At 41.5% G+C, this 14,617-nt stretch overlaps 1 protein-coding gene across 1 annotated transcript; it reads right to left on the bottom strand.

Moving 5' to 3' along the window:
• Window positions 1-452: 452 nt before the first annotated feature.
• LOC146669308 (dysbindin) lies at window positions 453-13,476 on the bottom strand. The gene is made up of 4 exons (XM_085405866.1): window positions 13,165-13,476; window positions 1,415-1,567; window positions 1,181-1,324; window positions 453-1,106 (listed from the first exon to the last, which is right to left on the bottom strand). The coding sequence occupies exons 1-4, from the start codon at window positions 13,205-13,207 to the stop codon at window positions 850-852; spliced, it is 597 nt and encodes a 198-aa protein (XP_085261992.1). The 5' UTR covers window positions 13,208-13,476; the 3' UTR covers window positions 453-849.
• Window positions 13,477-14,617: the final 1,141 nt, after the last annotated feature.

Below are 14,617 nucleotides of genomic sequence, written 5' to 3' on the forward strand. Positions count from 1 at the left end.
CTGTAGATAGAGTTTTAGGCCTGCCACTTCATTTTTCCTCCAGTTGTTTGTTTTTTATAACGAACACATTGCACACCATTTCAAGACATACAAAATTTGGGAATGTCAAAATAAAATTTTATGTCTGTAAAACTATTAAGTTTGGCATTTTTCATAGGAAATTTTTCATAGAAACAAAGTGTCTAAAGATGTGTTTTAAAATGGGTTCTCTGCTGAGTTGTCTGTTATTTGTAGGCACAACATTCCTCTGAAAATGTTCTATTACAAGGACTGGACTGAAAATGGGTGAAAAAAAAAAATGAATAAACCAAAGAACAACAACAAAAAAAAAAAAAGAATATGAGTGGTGGCTCGAGACTTTTGCACAAAATGTTAGGCCCAGGAAGCGAAACAACCAGACGGAAGCACTGTTTGATACTTAGTTACAAGCACACAAAAGGTTTTTTTCTCTCTTCCTTTATTGTTAAAACTTTTAATTTGTTGTGAGAGGACAAAGTTTTGACTTCAATACCAGAACTTTAAAAAACATTACCAAATGAACACAGGTCATACTTTATCCAAATATTTTTGTTTCAGTTATTGCTTTACTTCCCTGCTTTGTGTTAATACTGTACAAATTTAATCAGCCATCTGTGAGGTTAAAAAGAAAAGTCTCCATCTTTACAGTTAATAGTCCCAACAACCCTAAGCTTAACTGATCAAACAGGAAGGTTGTAAATAGTGATCAAAGATAGTTATATGGAAGAAAGACCCAAACGTCTGTTTCAATAACTCAAGTCAAAGTCCGCTCTTCGCTCAGGTGTTAACATCTGTGTTGCAGGCAGAGATCTACTAAGGAGAGGGTGTAATCTATGAAGACGAAGCTGAATTCGGACTTTTCCCCTCCTCTGTCTTTGCGGACATGGCTCTGCGCTTGACTGTATTGGTGTGCGTTTCCTCGCTGTCTGACCCAACAACAGGAGTGTCTTCCCCGTTGACATTCATGGTCTGGCTGTCAGAGGAAGAATTTGAAGATGTGGAGGACATGCGGGACTTGGCGTCAAGACTTTCAAGGACATGTCGAAACAGTCCATTACTGATTGCTTCCTCATTGTGGTTGTTATTTCCTAGGACGTCAGAGAAAAACACTGTTAGCGATGCAGCTGTGCCGCTGTGCATTTATTAAGGTTCTGTTCTTTACCTGGCAGCGGGGAAGTCAGCATTCCTTCTTCTCCTACGGAACTGAAAAAGACATCCAAACCCTCCTGGTCAGAGATGTCAATCAGCTCCATTTGATCCAACAAGTCCACATTCACCTCCATAGAAGAGATGCTGCCAATAGGAGCTGCAGTAAGAAGAGAAACAACAGTATGAAAATACTATTGTGCATTTATATGGCACATTTTCATGCATAAACACCAACAGTTCAACTCACGTCTTCTGTAATCTTTGATACAAAGGTGTGCCGAGGAAAGGTAGACGTCCACATCGTGCTGGAAGACCTCCTCAAAGAAACGCTGTCTCTCTCTCAGCTTGAGCTGCTGTGCTGCGTCCACATCTGGGAGCCGCTGACTGCGCTCGCTCTCCGCTGGCAATCACAAGAGAAGAAGAGGAACTCAGACACCAGCTCAGCTGAAGTTTTCACCACATCCCTGGATTTATAGAGCGCTTTTCTACTCTCCCAGAGCATTCAAAGCACTTTATACAACACGCCCATTCATACAATGATACAAACACTATTTCTATGCAGAAGTGCTTTCTATCTAACATTCATACACATTCATACTTCAATGGATGAATCAGAGAGCAACTTGTGGTTAGCATCTTGCCCAAAGATATTTGGCATGCAGACTCAAACCACCAACCTTCCAATTAGTAGACCAGCTCCACCTCCTGAGCTACAGCCACCTGTCATTTGGAGGCTGGGCCAGTTGAGGCCTCCACCACAGCAGGGTGGAGTTCACAAACTAGTTCTTTCACTCTGATGGTGCATGTGGTGGTCAGTAAGACCATCTCAAGCTAAGGATTGTTTAGCTTGAGAGCCATTATACATGTACTCAGGGGTCAATGTTGGTAGCCAGTAGGTGGAGACATTAATCCACACGTGAACTGTGAAGCAGAAGGATTTCTGTCTTTCAACTTTCAATAGTTAGATTATCTGTTACAAAGGTACAAGAAACCCCAATGAAAGTAACTATACAATAAAAAACTATACAATTAATCTGTGCTGATTGGAAAGGGAAGAAATTAGCAGAATTTTTCATTACCTCCTGTTTAAGATTTTATGTCTCAGATTACACACCTTAATTCTAAGATTTATTCATGAAAATGAAGAAATTAAGAATGTGAAACTAGTATGAATGTTGTTCATAAGGAAAGAATGATGCAAAATAGATCTCCCATATATAATCTGTATAATGTCTGTAGTTCTGTTTTAAGTTAATGGTGCAAGAACAACACCGGTTTAAGCTTTGTGCTTCACACAGTCACTAAAAGGTGGCAGAGCTGCTATACATGTGGAGAGGCCTGGGATCAAACAGTCAACATACTCTGAGCCAAAGTCCAATACTCAAACATGTCTCATTTGAATAAAGATGTGCTTTTTATATACCATTTTTTAGCATGCTAACTGTATCTACTTTAGCAGAAACTTTATTTATGTTCTTTTAGATGAATCGTATATTACAGCCAAATGAAAATCTAAAAGTACAGCAAACTAGATTCTGTTTAAAGCAGTGATTCATATCATTTTATCAGTTTCTGTTATAAAGAAAAAAAAAAATCAAAGTGGCAGCCCTACTCTTTGATCAAACTAAGTTTAGAAGCAAGCTGTGGAACATTTGAAATCCTTTATCAACTTTATTAACTTGATATTTACTAGTCAAATGTAAGCAGAAGCCCTTAAGTAGCTTCAGTTTATCATCATAGCCCACCAACCTGATGTAATGTTAAAGTGATTGCTACTATAGCTATCTATTTCTGTATAAAGATCTATATCTCTCTATATATAGAGTTTTTAGTATGTAATATATCTAAAGCTGTCAGGAGGAGGAGGGGCGAAAACCCTGGAAGGAAGGAAGGAAGGAAGGAAGGAAGGAAGGAAGGAAGGAAACAAGGAAGAAAGAAAGGAAGGAATAGTGTAAGTATCAGAACGCATGACTTCGAAGGAAAAAATATATTACACAAAAAAAACAAACAAAAAAAAAAAAAAGCTGAAATGAGCGTGTAGAGGCGTGTAGATATCTTGGTTGTGTCTAAGTAATCGATCACTATATACTATACTATATACACTATATACTGTAACAGAAAAACAGACCAAAAATGTTCGATGCTTAGTAAAGACTCTGGATTCGTGATTCCTTGTAAGCTTTTACTGTGTAGCTGAGCAGACGTCACATCCAAGCAGCTTGACTCCAGGGGTGGAGACCTGGTGCTGTGTTAGACATTTTTTACTGTGTGGATGCGCAGTGCGCTATTCACTTAGAACCGGTATTGGAAACCCCCATTATTCAACAACACTAGTCAGATATTCTACAAACAAAACAAAACAAAAAAAATGCAGAGGCAATTAAGATGAAAGTCATTTAGCATTTCTAAACACCAGGAAAGAGCTGGATGAGACGATGGACACCGGTCACATGTTTGGATGCTAAATATGCATTTGGAGCCAACAGAAGACTGAGGGGAACATTTCACCTGGCCACAGATACTTATGAGATTGTTACTCCTTTTCCTCCTACTAGACTCAGAGAGAAAAGATGAAAGCATGTGTTCTACGTGTCATCACTTACTCTCAGCGTGCATACAGTAGTATGTTGTAATCATTAGAGCAGTGTCTGAATTTTGAGGAGCTCTTACAACTTGCAGGCAGGGGATTGAGCTAATTGGATGAGGCTTTCAAGCCATGTCCAAACTGGAAGTAATGTGAAGATTAGCTGGTCTTTGTTGAGATCAGCAGTCACAGCAGCTCTATAATTACACAGGCAAGTGATGGAGAACAGAAAGACAATGTTCTCAGGATGTTTACCAGGAAAAGGGGTAAAAAAATTTTTTTTTAAAAAAAAATCTTTCTCTGGCAATGTGAGGAGACTATCTTTGCCAAAAATGTCCTCATTATGAACTATAAAGACTTGTTGCATAATCACTTTAAATCCCCAAACTGCAGCACAAGCCTAAAAGCAGCAACAGGTTGCCTTCTTTGGAGTGCTGTCTCAGCGCAGTGCCCCCCATGAGTCACATCTGTGGTGGCAGAACGACACGAGCCTGTCACTGCAGCTCGTCTCTGGCCCTCTTTGATAGAGTCCCTCCTGGGTACAGTGGCCGGGCTTGGCTTTGGGATCAGACAGGCAGACAGCTTTGGAAAACAGGAAGAAGACCATTCAAACCGCAGAGTGATGCTGACAGCACCTACGGTGTGTGGGTGTAGACACAGAACCCAGAAATAAAGAAAGGACTCTCCACAGCCTGAAAAAAATTTCTAAACAAACTGGCAACAGAAAGCTAACAACATTAGCACAGGTGTTTGGAACAAGCATTCATCTCATTTTTACTTTTACATCAAGAGATCAGTTACATTTTTATGCCTTATTAATGTTTTTCAGAAGGTGAGAATTTGTTCAAACATCCAAAACCCCACTGACCAAGAGCCTGACGTGAGAAGGAGAACCCAATGATGATCATTTCCTTAAACTTTGGAAAGTTCATCCAGGGCCAGTAAACAATAATGATCATTCTGGTGATCTGCAACCCTGAATTGGACAGGTGAAAAAGAATGTATGGGCATTATTTTTATTATTATAGTTAGTACAGCTGGTACAGACACGACACCTCTTTCCTGAAGCTTTCAAAACTTTTTTTTTTCTACATTGGCGCATCAGTCACTCTTGCAGCGTTTTGCCTTTCCAGCATTTCTGTCTTCATAGAGACGTTTGAGGTCGTGGGTCTGTGATGCTCTCTTCGCACTGCACTGTTGCACAATCAGGAATGCCTTTGTCCTCAGAGCCTTAAGGAAAGCAAAGGGAGCTGAGCTGACGAAGCAAGATGTCTGTCACAATTAGGCACTGCTTGTCTGATATGTGTGTGTGTAAAAAGAGACCCTTATTTAATGTGACCGGCTGAGGACATCATGTGGGATGAAACACTTGATTTGTGCTGGCTGAACGATAATGAGAGCTTACAGAAAATAAACAGCATCTTTGGAGGCTGGGACAAAATTTCATTTTCCATGACAGGCAACAGGTTTAAGCAAACTGCCTATCCTGGAGGTTTTTTTCCTACTCTGTTAAGCACTGATTGATCACAGCATTGATTGTTTCTACTTAAAGGCTGAGGCACATGGAGAGCTAAAGGTTAGCTACAGATGTATATCCCCACATTGATTTTGCTTCACTCCTCCTGGTTCTTTTTCCTGCTGGGTAACCTTGATCAGTGGGCTTCGGTAGCCGCAGATGACCTAGTGACCTCTGCAAATACTCACACAGGGAAATCCTCGAAAGAAAACCATGGCCATGGTGTCCAGGTTACATATCAAGTCTAATTCATCAATTCATTCACAAGCCAAAGTATTTAGTTTCATATGCGGGAGGAAATAATTATTTGTTCTCTAATTTTTATGGTAGTTTTATTTTAATGGAGAGAGACAGAATATCAACATAAACATTTAGGGGGGGAAAAGAGAAACAAACCAAAACACATTATATAACAGCTATAAATTAATTTGCATGTCATCGAGTGAAATATGTATTAGAGCCACACCCTTTATAGAAACTCTCCAAATTCTTTCAGTTTCTTGGCTGCAGAAACTGAAAGAAAGCTTCAGCTCCCTCCACAGATTCTCTACAGGACTGAGGTTTGAAGACTGGCTAGACCACTACATGACTTTAATGTGATTCGTCTTTAGCAATTGTTGGCTTGGTGGATCACTGTCATGCTGAAAGACCCATCTTCAGTGTTCTAGCTGAGAGAAAGAGCTTCTCATCCAAGATTTTATAGCAGGTGGCTGCATCCATCGGCCCCTCAATACAATGAAGTTGTCTTGTACCCTTATTAGAAAAACAGCCCCAGAGCATAATGTTCCCACCTCTACTCTGCATTTCTCTTCATGCAAACACAGCAAGTCGAGATCATTAACAAGCTCCTCCTGTAGTTTTGATCCACCACCTTCCTCATGAATATGATCACCCTGTGTGGTAAGATCTTGCATAGATCGCCAGACCAAGTATGCTTGATGGTGATTTTAGATTCCTTCAATTTCCAAATGATCCAAATGATGAAGAAACGTACAAATTCAGTACGGGATCAATTAATTACTTCTCCCTCTGTACCACAATATGTTTGAAGTTCCTGCTGCTGAATGAGGCAACATGCATTAAACTGTCATTTATTTCCTTTTCTCATCCTTCGGTGGCATTTCTGATTTTTTTCTGCCTATTTTGATCTCTTCTTTGCCCCTTCCTCCTATCTTACTGTATGGCTTTTTTAAAATCCTGTTCTATCTCAATTTCTTTCTTTAAGCCATACTATTACTTTTTTTTTTTTTTTTTTTTCTCTCTTCTTGGAAGTGATACTATTACTTTAAGAATTCGGTTCAGTTTTCCTTTCTCCATCGTTGTCCAGTATACCATTCTTTCTGTTTCTCTCCTCATGTCTCTCCCCTCTGTCCTTCCAGTCACCCCCCTCCTTCCTTCCTGTCAGTGCCCTGGGACTTGAGGAAGAAAAGGTCATAGACCAGGGCTCAAGACCAGCTGGGCATGCAGAATGACTGGAACAGACAGAAGGATGAAGAAAGAGGGAGCGTGCTGGACATGTCCGTGTACTGCTCTGGCTTCCCACATAAACACAAACTCAAATCCTCCGCTCAGGCGGCAGTGGGAGAAAGAGTCCATTCAAATTCAGACAAAAGCAGCAATGTAAGAGAATGGGGCGGGCCTGTACTCCTTAGACATGATTCCACTTACAGGAAATCACTTTAGAAATTAGGCTAATTCATCTTATAAAGCCAATGAAAAACTGTCATCAGAAAGCTAGGAAAAAAAGATGCAACTGTAAGGACTCAAGTACCTGCATAAAGTTTTGTTAGACTTCTGAGGAAAAAAATGTGTTATAATATCCTAATGAAGCAGACTCAACAAAACACATCCAGCAGATATTCATTCTAGAGTATGTTCTACTCGACAAACTGAACAAAACAGGGCACTATGCATAAAGAAAAAAGAAAATCGGGTCAATCTTTGTATCTATTTAGCATCTGCATGCCACGTGCCTCGTTCCCCTGTGATGTTCTCAAGGACAGGACTTTGTAATGGCAGTTTACTGCACAAATAGTAGAGGCAACACATTGATCTGGAGGCTAAATGAAGGGATAGGAGGGTTCGCTGTCGCCTGGAGGCTGCCATTAGCCCATCACTGTTCTAAATGAAAATGTGAGCTCACAGGCAGGGGAAGGTCAGAGCAGAGGAAACAGGCCTCCCGAGACAATCCAGTTGTAGGAGCAGCACGAGCTACAACTTTTCAGTAAACAGCAGCTAAACAGAAAGCAGGAGAGAACCACATTTTCCTCTTCTGCTTTGATTATAGAGCAGTTTGCCAAACACTTGGATTGATTCCATGCAGCCAAGCCGAGGCTTTTTTTCTGAGAAGCGTTTTCCTTTTACAAACAGCTTGTAATATTGCCATTTAAATGGCTCTAGCGGTGGTACCTACCCTCAGCCCTCTGGCTCCTTAAATGAAAGTAGCAGACTGCAGTAGAAAAGCAAAAGAATTCAAATAACAGCTCTTGGCTCCGTTTCTGCCTCCCTCAAACACACTGTGCAATTGTAGTTTATCTACAAACGAGAGGGGTGACGACCATGTACTTCTAAACCGTGGGACAGATGTGAGGTAACACTTGTTTGGTCTGAGGCAACACTTAAAGACTGGCTGCCTTTTCCACCCAGACACACTTTAGCTTATCAGAGGAGAGAGATTTTATTTCACATGGACCGGTTCCCGACTGCGACAAGAGAGAAAGAGCGAGGGAGCAGAAGCAGAGGATGTAAACACATAAAGAAGGCAGAAAGCGAGAGGGAGAAAAGGTCAGGGAGGCTGAAAGGCTAAAACTGAGAAGTGGGCTGTCTAAAGAAAAATGTGTTATATGATGGAAAGGGGTAGATAAAAGTAAGTTAAAGCAAGAGTTCGGTTTGTAGAGATGAAGAGACACAGGAAGTAATAGCTGGGCTCATTAGTTGTTATTTTTACTGATAGTCTCTTCCGACAGAGCAGTAATCTTAACAGCATCAGTGGGTTGTTCACAGTGCAGAGCTGGTCATTAGTGGATCAGTGTCTGTGGTAATTAATGGTGACTCAGTGGCTGGCTACAGGTAGATTTACCCTAACAGTGAGAGCAGTGAAGCAGTCTGAAATTACAACACAAGTATACAACTAACATTAAAAACATCTCGTTGTGCTTCTTCTTATCCTGATCAGAGCATACTGGTGGTCCCAGCAAAGTGTGAATCGCTGCGGTTTATGAAAACATTGCACTTTCCTTCCAAAAGTGCCTTGAACTGAAGTGGAACAACAACCAAAATGGAGAACAACAACACGGAGGCTGTGCAGTGTCTGCTTTACCTCTCAAATTATTTTGGGTTTTTCACACGGTTTTCTTTTTCCTCCTACAAGAAAGTGACATTTATTAGACTCCAGATGCAAGAGCAGTGAATTATTTATAAGTGTTGTTGATGTGTGTTTGCATGTCTGCTGGGTGCATGAGTGTGTCTTCATCCCAGGACAAAACAGTGTCCAGCACCATCCACCAACAATGACATCAGTGTTAACCCTCTCCTTCCTTCCCCTTTTTTGTAAACCCACAATAGGACTGTTTGTAGGTCAGTGCCCTGACCCACTGCCCTCCATACGTCCACCAGCAGACTGCCGCGAGTTCTGATCGACACAATGGGCTTCAGCGGATGACAAAGTACTGATGTACCCAGAACATTTACAAATCCTCTTATTCAAAATCACTCTTGATGAACAACACAGTGTTCAATTACTTAACCCAACCAGTCAATAATGCACAAATCTCTGTTGAGTGCAGCGGCAAATTACACGGTCTTACACTGAAGTAAACAGTATTAATGAGTTTGTTCCGCTTGTTAGAGGCAAAGTGTATGTAGAGTGACTGTCAACAGCCTGAATCAGGGCACGGCAACATAGCTGAGCTCAGAAAACGGACACTTTTTAAAAATCTGATAATTAAATCTGTAGGCACGCTCTGAAATATTTTGGGTACATCATCATCGTCATCCTGAACTCTTTTTCTGTCTTTATTAAAACATTGAGCGACGCTTCTTCTTTCAGTCACCTTAACACTACTCTCTTTTCTTCTTGTAAAGTCTCACCGCCTCTCCTCATTTTTGTGAGGAAGGTTTGAAGCAATTTTCATCTCAGCCGGGAGAATTGTAAGAATGTTTGGTTAAACCAAACAGTCTCTCAGACACGGCTCGTCTGTTTGTTGAGACTCAGACAGGGTGGCCTGCAGTTTCTGTATAAACTATGAAAAAAGTCAGTGCGGCGTTATCTTGATGTACTGAGCACCAACTGCTGTACGGATCCAATCATTGCCTTTTTTGCACACTTGTTAAAGAATTCATGCAAGTTTTCTCACTATTTTAGTATTTAAGCTTTAACCCTTTGCAGACAAAAGCTGCACAAAAGGCATTCACGCAAGTGCTGATTTACATCATGTAGACTTTTGGCTCCTTTATCTGGAGCCTGGAAAGATTTCCTGGTCTACTGCACTTCAACCAAGCCGTGGGTGACATCTCCCACCAGCTTTGGGAAATCTTACCCAGGACATGGGAAGAACCAGACACTCATCTCACAGAAGTGATAGCCTGAAAACCACTGCCGTCCAGAACCACTGACACTGACTGAGGGCGCATGTTGGGAGCCAAATATTTTTTAAATAGGTCTCATCTGTCGTTACATAGTATTATTTAAGAAATGGCACTTGAAGAGCTGAAAGCGATATCACACTTGAGGTCTTCTGTTGTCCTTACTGTCAGCACCGCTCTGATTATCTTTGGCATGAGGCCGAACACCAACACTGCCAGCTATACTGATGCTCACTAATGCCAATAATTAATCAGCAAATCACATGACAGAAAGTCAAAGCATTTAGGCGTACGGACATGGTCAGGAGGATCTGCTCAAGTTTAAGCAACAGACTGGGAAGAAAAGATGATTCAAGCTACTTTGAATATGGTTACGAGATATACGAGATGGGCTTGTCTGACTGCTTCAAAAACGGCTGGGATTTTACAGAGCATATTCCAAAAAGGAAAAATAATCGTTAGAACTGACGCTGTCTGATGGCAATTTTGTGGTTTGGTGGAATGGGAGAAACACGTCACAGAGGTGTCGTCCTATTGTGCCTTGTCTTTTTATATATCAATGACTAAGTCCAATATTCACAGTGTTTTTGCTCTGTATTTGGAGTCCACCACCATATTTTAGTGATTAACACACACTTAACACGTGAAAGATCCCGTGTTTGAGACCAGGAGGAGGTACAAATCCCCGGGGGGGGGTTTGCATCGGAAACACCATCTGGTGTAAAAAGCTGCCAAATCAAAACATGTGGCTCCATCGGCCCCTTGTGAATAGAAAAGAAAAGCAGCAATTTGGAATCCACCACCTATCGGAGGAAACATCTCATTCTTCAGATGCTAAAATCTTAGCTGACATCCAGTAGCAAATGTTGTCATTTGAGGCAGCGCAGTTAGCAAACAGTCAGTGTTTAAAGCATTTTAACTAATGTCCTCAGGATGACATCAGGATGCCTCTCGCTAGCAAAAAGGTGCACAAAGGATCAAGTGTGCCAAAAGCAATTAGCACTGTATACTGAATAATCTGATGCTGTAATGTTTTCTATAGTTGTACATCAGCTTTATATATGGATATGTAAGAATGTGGGCTGATAACTACTAATAACTAGCTTGGCTAATCTAACCAGTGGGCCTGGGGGCTGAACCAAAGCAGTGATGTGAATGTCACCTTCTCTGTGTGATATTTTCTGAGAACCATCTCATACCATAAAAGGCCATCAGATCCACTTTAATTTTCTTTTGGTGTGAATTTGTTTTCTCTCAGTGACAAACTGTTGCTGTTGTTGTGTGAGTGGCTCTGAACCCTGGAGGGATACACAAAATGCTGTTGAGCTGAAAAGTAAGGAGATGGATTTGTTGGAGAACTAATTAACGGCGCTGGTCTGTATCCTCAGGGCTACGGGGCTTACGCTAAATTAATGGGAACCGTTCAGACATCCGTGTTTTGTATAATCACGCGCTAACACTCAAAAACATTCAATTAGCTTAAAGCACCGACATGCCAAGAAGCATTGTTTGCAGCAGAATAATCAGTGTATTCGCAACATGAGAGCTCTTCTCACATTAGTGAGCAATGAGTCTTATTTGAGAATAATAACACGGTATTACGAGTGCCTCGCTTTGTAGCGTCTGAATCTTGAAAAAAGGAAACGCTCTTATTGGTGCATTAGCCTCGATTTATCAGTGCGATCCAGACTTAAGCAATAATTAAACCAAACTCAAGTCAGTTTGGTCCCAGTGACCTACGAGAGCAGCCAGCAGAAAGTTATTATTAAACCCATTTATGTGGACATAGATTCTGAAGTGTGAAATAAGGTGATTCTAGGGCCACGGCTATAAAGTGTGTCAGTGAGTTCTGCTACTACACTGGAATAGACAGAGAGCATTTCCCTATAGACTCACCAGCTGGTCATTATGAAACGCTATCACAGAGATGTGTAAACATGTCCCAATCTCAATTCCATCACTCTAGGCAGGTTAGCATCCCCAGCCATATACGTGATATTCAACAGTGCTCTCATACGTAAACATTTAATTGTAGCTGTCAACAATTTTCTGCATAATAGAGGTTGTTCAGTGTAGTGCCACTTTCCCTTCTAGCTTAGATGCTAAGCTCCATTAGATAGCAGGGCAGCAAAGCAGAGACAGGTGTGCGTACTGTTTGAATCCCTCAGAGAGTAAACAATTAATGAAACACACAGTACATGATAAGGATTTCGTTTTTACTCCTCTAATTTGCTTATTAAAGAGCATCAACCTCCTCCATCTTATCTGGGTCGTGCCCAAGGGGACCGAGCTATGAAACATGGAGTATAGAAACAATTTCCTTTTTCAGCCTCCACATTTCTGTCTGCAGCATGCTCTCAACAGCTGGTCAATCCCTCACTTCACAGCACAACCCACAAAAAAAAAAAGAAAAAGAAAAATCAGAATGTGATAAAGCGGGGCCGGGTCAGAGCAACAGATGGGAGACGTCTTCTCTGGAGTTACGGCCCTGATCCTTTTTAGCCTCGTGAAATCACTGATCTCTTCGGGACTAATTCAATTTCGGATCCTATCTGGGTTGGTGTGTCCGTGAAACAAGCTGCAGACTCTGTGGCAGTGAGTCAACTCTGATGAGATCTGCAGGCGCAATCCCATTAGAAATAAGAGATCTTTGTCCGGGGCTGTGTGGTGGCCCCAATCCAAGGCTGCCTCAGTGTGTGTGTGTGTGTGTGTGTGTTTGTGTGTGGGAATGCATCCCTGTTCTTGTGCATAGAGAGTGCGACCTATTCTTTTGGTATTAGTGGACCATTACTCAGGGTGATGATTCAACATTCCTGACTGATTTTTGGCTGGCACAGCACTTGGACAAGTCACTTCGGACAGCATCACAACAGCAGATACTTAACCCATAGCCAGACCTATCCCACAAGCTTTCCTATTATATCTGACACACACACACACACACACACACACACACACACACACACACACACACACACACACACACACACACACACACACACACAATGGTAAGAGAGCTCTAAATCAATTTATGATGATACTTTAATTTCTTATTTACAAATCTAGATTAAAAGATGGACTTTTAAAGACCTGGCGGCACATCACATAACCAACAAATCTGGGAAAAGCACAAGAGACAAGCAAGCCTACCAAATATGGAGAGGAACCCTTTTTTCTCTCATGCCCTGCATTTTTGTATCTAAAAATAAAAAAAAACGTGTTACTGGAGCAAACCTCTGGTCAAAATATTACCACCTGACCTGAAAGCTGATGTTCTGCAAAGAATAAGAGAATAAATAATAAAAGCACTTACAGGGTAGGCGTTTGTTGTGCAGGTTGGCTGACGAGGAGCTCATGTTAACTGGAAAGTTGTCAGAAACAGGTTGAGGCGCTGAGGATGACGGGTATGCGGTGGCTGGTCAGCCTTGTGACAGTTCAGCACAGACAGAGCCAGGGGAGCATCTCCCACCTCTTCAGTTCTCACTCAGACTGCTCCGAAGTGACTGATGCGGGACTGCTGCCACCCTGCCGCTCACTTCCTCCTTCCTCCCCCAGTGGACTCTGAGAACCACTTGGACGAGATCAAGACAGCGGCTTTGTTAGGACGACCAGCTGACCAATGACAGGGCGGAAGGAGGAGCTGGCAGAGACGGAGAGAGCGAGGAGGCTTATTGAGAAGCGGGAAGGAGGGATTTTTATGTAACGGAGTGGAAAATACCGAGGAGAGACAGGCTCATGCCTTTTGTTATTTTTGGTCCTCTTACACCCCCTCCCTCCCCCTCGCCTCCTCCCTGTCTGCCTCTTGTTCCCTGTCGCGCTTTTATTTTATTTTATTTATTTATTTAAACCTGACTGCTTCACCTTAAGAGTCAGAGGGAGAGTTACAAAAAGTTCCTTAATAACTGTTTTTATGGACAAATTCAACGCTTTAGAAAGAATATTTTGTTCTCTATCAGTAATACTTTTTAAACTTAATAATGATGATAATTATGAGGATGATAATAATAAAAAGAAGAATGGTGATGATAATAATAATTATAGTTTTCAAGTGGCAAAAAAAGGACAGGTAGCAGTGTGAGAGAAAACCATCACCCAGCACTATGTCTGATCGTTTGTGTGTCCTGAGCACCGTCTAGTGGCCAAGAGGCGTCAGTTCCATGTTCTCTAAGCAGGACTTGCTGATTATACAATATTTGCATGCAGAGGCTTCGAGCAGCATTACATCACTGCCTCCCCCCCCCCCCCCCCCCCCCTCTCTCTTTTTTTTTCCAAAACACAGCATCGCACTTGAAAGTGGCTTTTAAACAGTGTCTGGTTTCAGATGCAAGCAGGAAAAGATACTGATGTGAGTCATTGCAAGAATCTGTACAACAAGAATCAGCACAATATAAGCCGACTTGCTGATCATCCACAGAAAGCAAACAAACAAACGAGAACATTATCAAAAGAAAAAATATATAAACATATGTCTGGTCTGCATAGGTAGATAACAAACAGATATATTTAAACAAAAACAAAAAAAGATATTTCAGTCATGTGTGAATCGTGCAAAGGCATGACATTTGTGAAAACTGCAAACCTCTAACTCCCTGTGCACAAGCATGGAAACTTTCACTACTGAAAGTCACACTTGGTGTCTGTGCCAAGCGCTAAACTGAAACTGTAAATACAAGCTGTAGATGTAGCAGTTGGGAAGTAGTGGGAGTCATTGGCGATTTCTATCAATAAAAACATTTCTTTTCTAAATGTCAGTGGTTGTGGTGGTT

The sequence above is a fragment of the Rhamphochromis longiceps genome, linkage group LG5, assembly GCF_057381845.1.
Source record: "Rhamphochromis longiceps isolate RC_006_pf linkage group LG5, R_longiceps_female_GT1.1, whole genome shotgun sequence".
Taxonomy (NCBI): Eukaryota; Metazoa; Chordata; class Actinopteri; order Cichliformes; family Cichlidae; genus Rhamphochromis; species Rhamphochromis longiceps.

Bases quoted from the DNA above. Each gene is read 5' to 3' on its own strand.
- LOC146669308 (XM_085405866.1), bottom strand. From the start codon at position 13,207: ATGAGCTCCTCGTCAGCCAACCTGCACAACAAACGCCTACCCT. The intron at 1,325-1,414 runs GTGAGTTGAACT...TTCTTACTGCAG, and splicing joins TATCAAAGATTACAGAAGAC to CTCCTATTGGCAGCATCTCT. The intron at 1,107-1,180 runs GTAAAGAACAGA...CTGACGTCCTAG, and splicing joins GCTGACTTCCCCGCTGCCAG to GAAATAACAACCACAATGAG.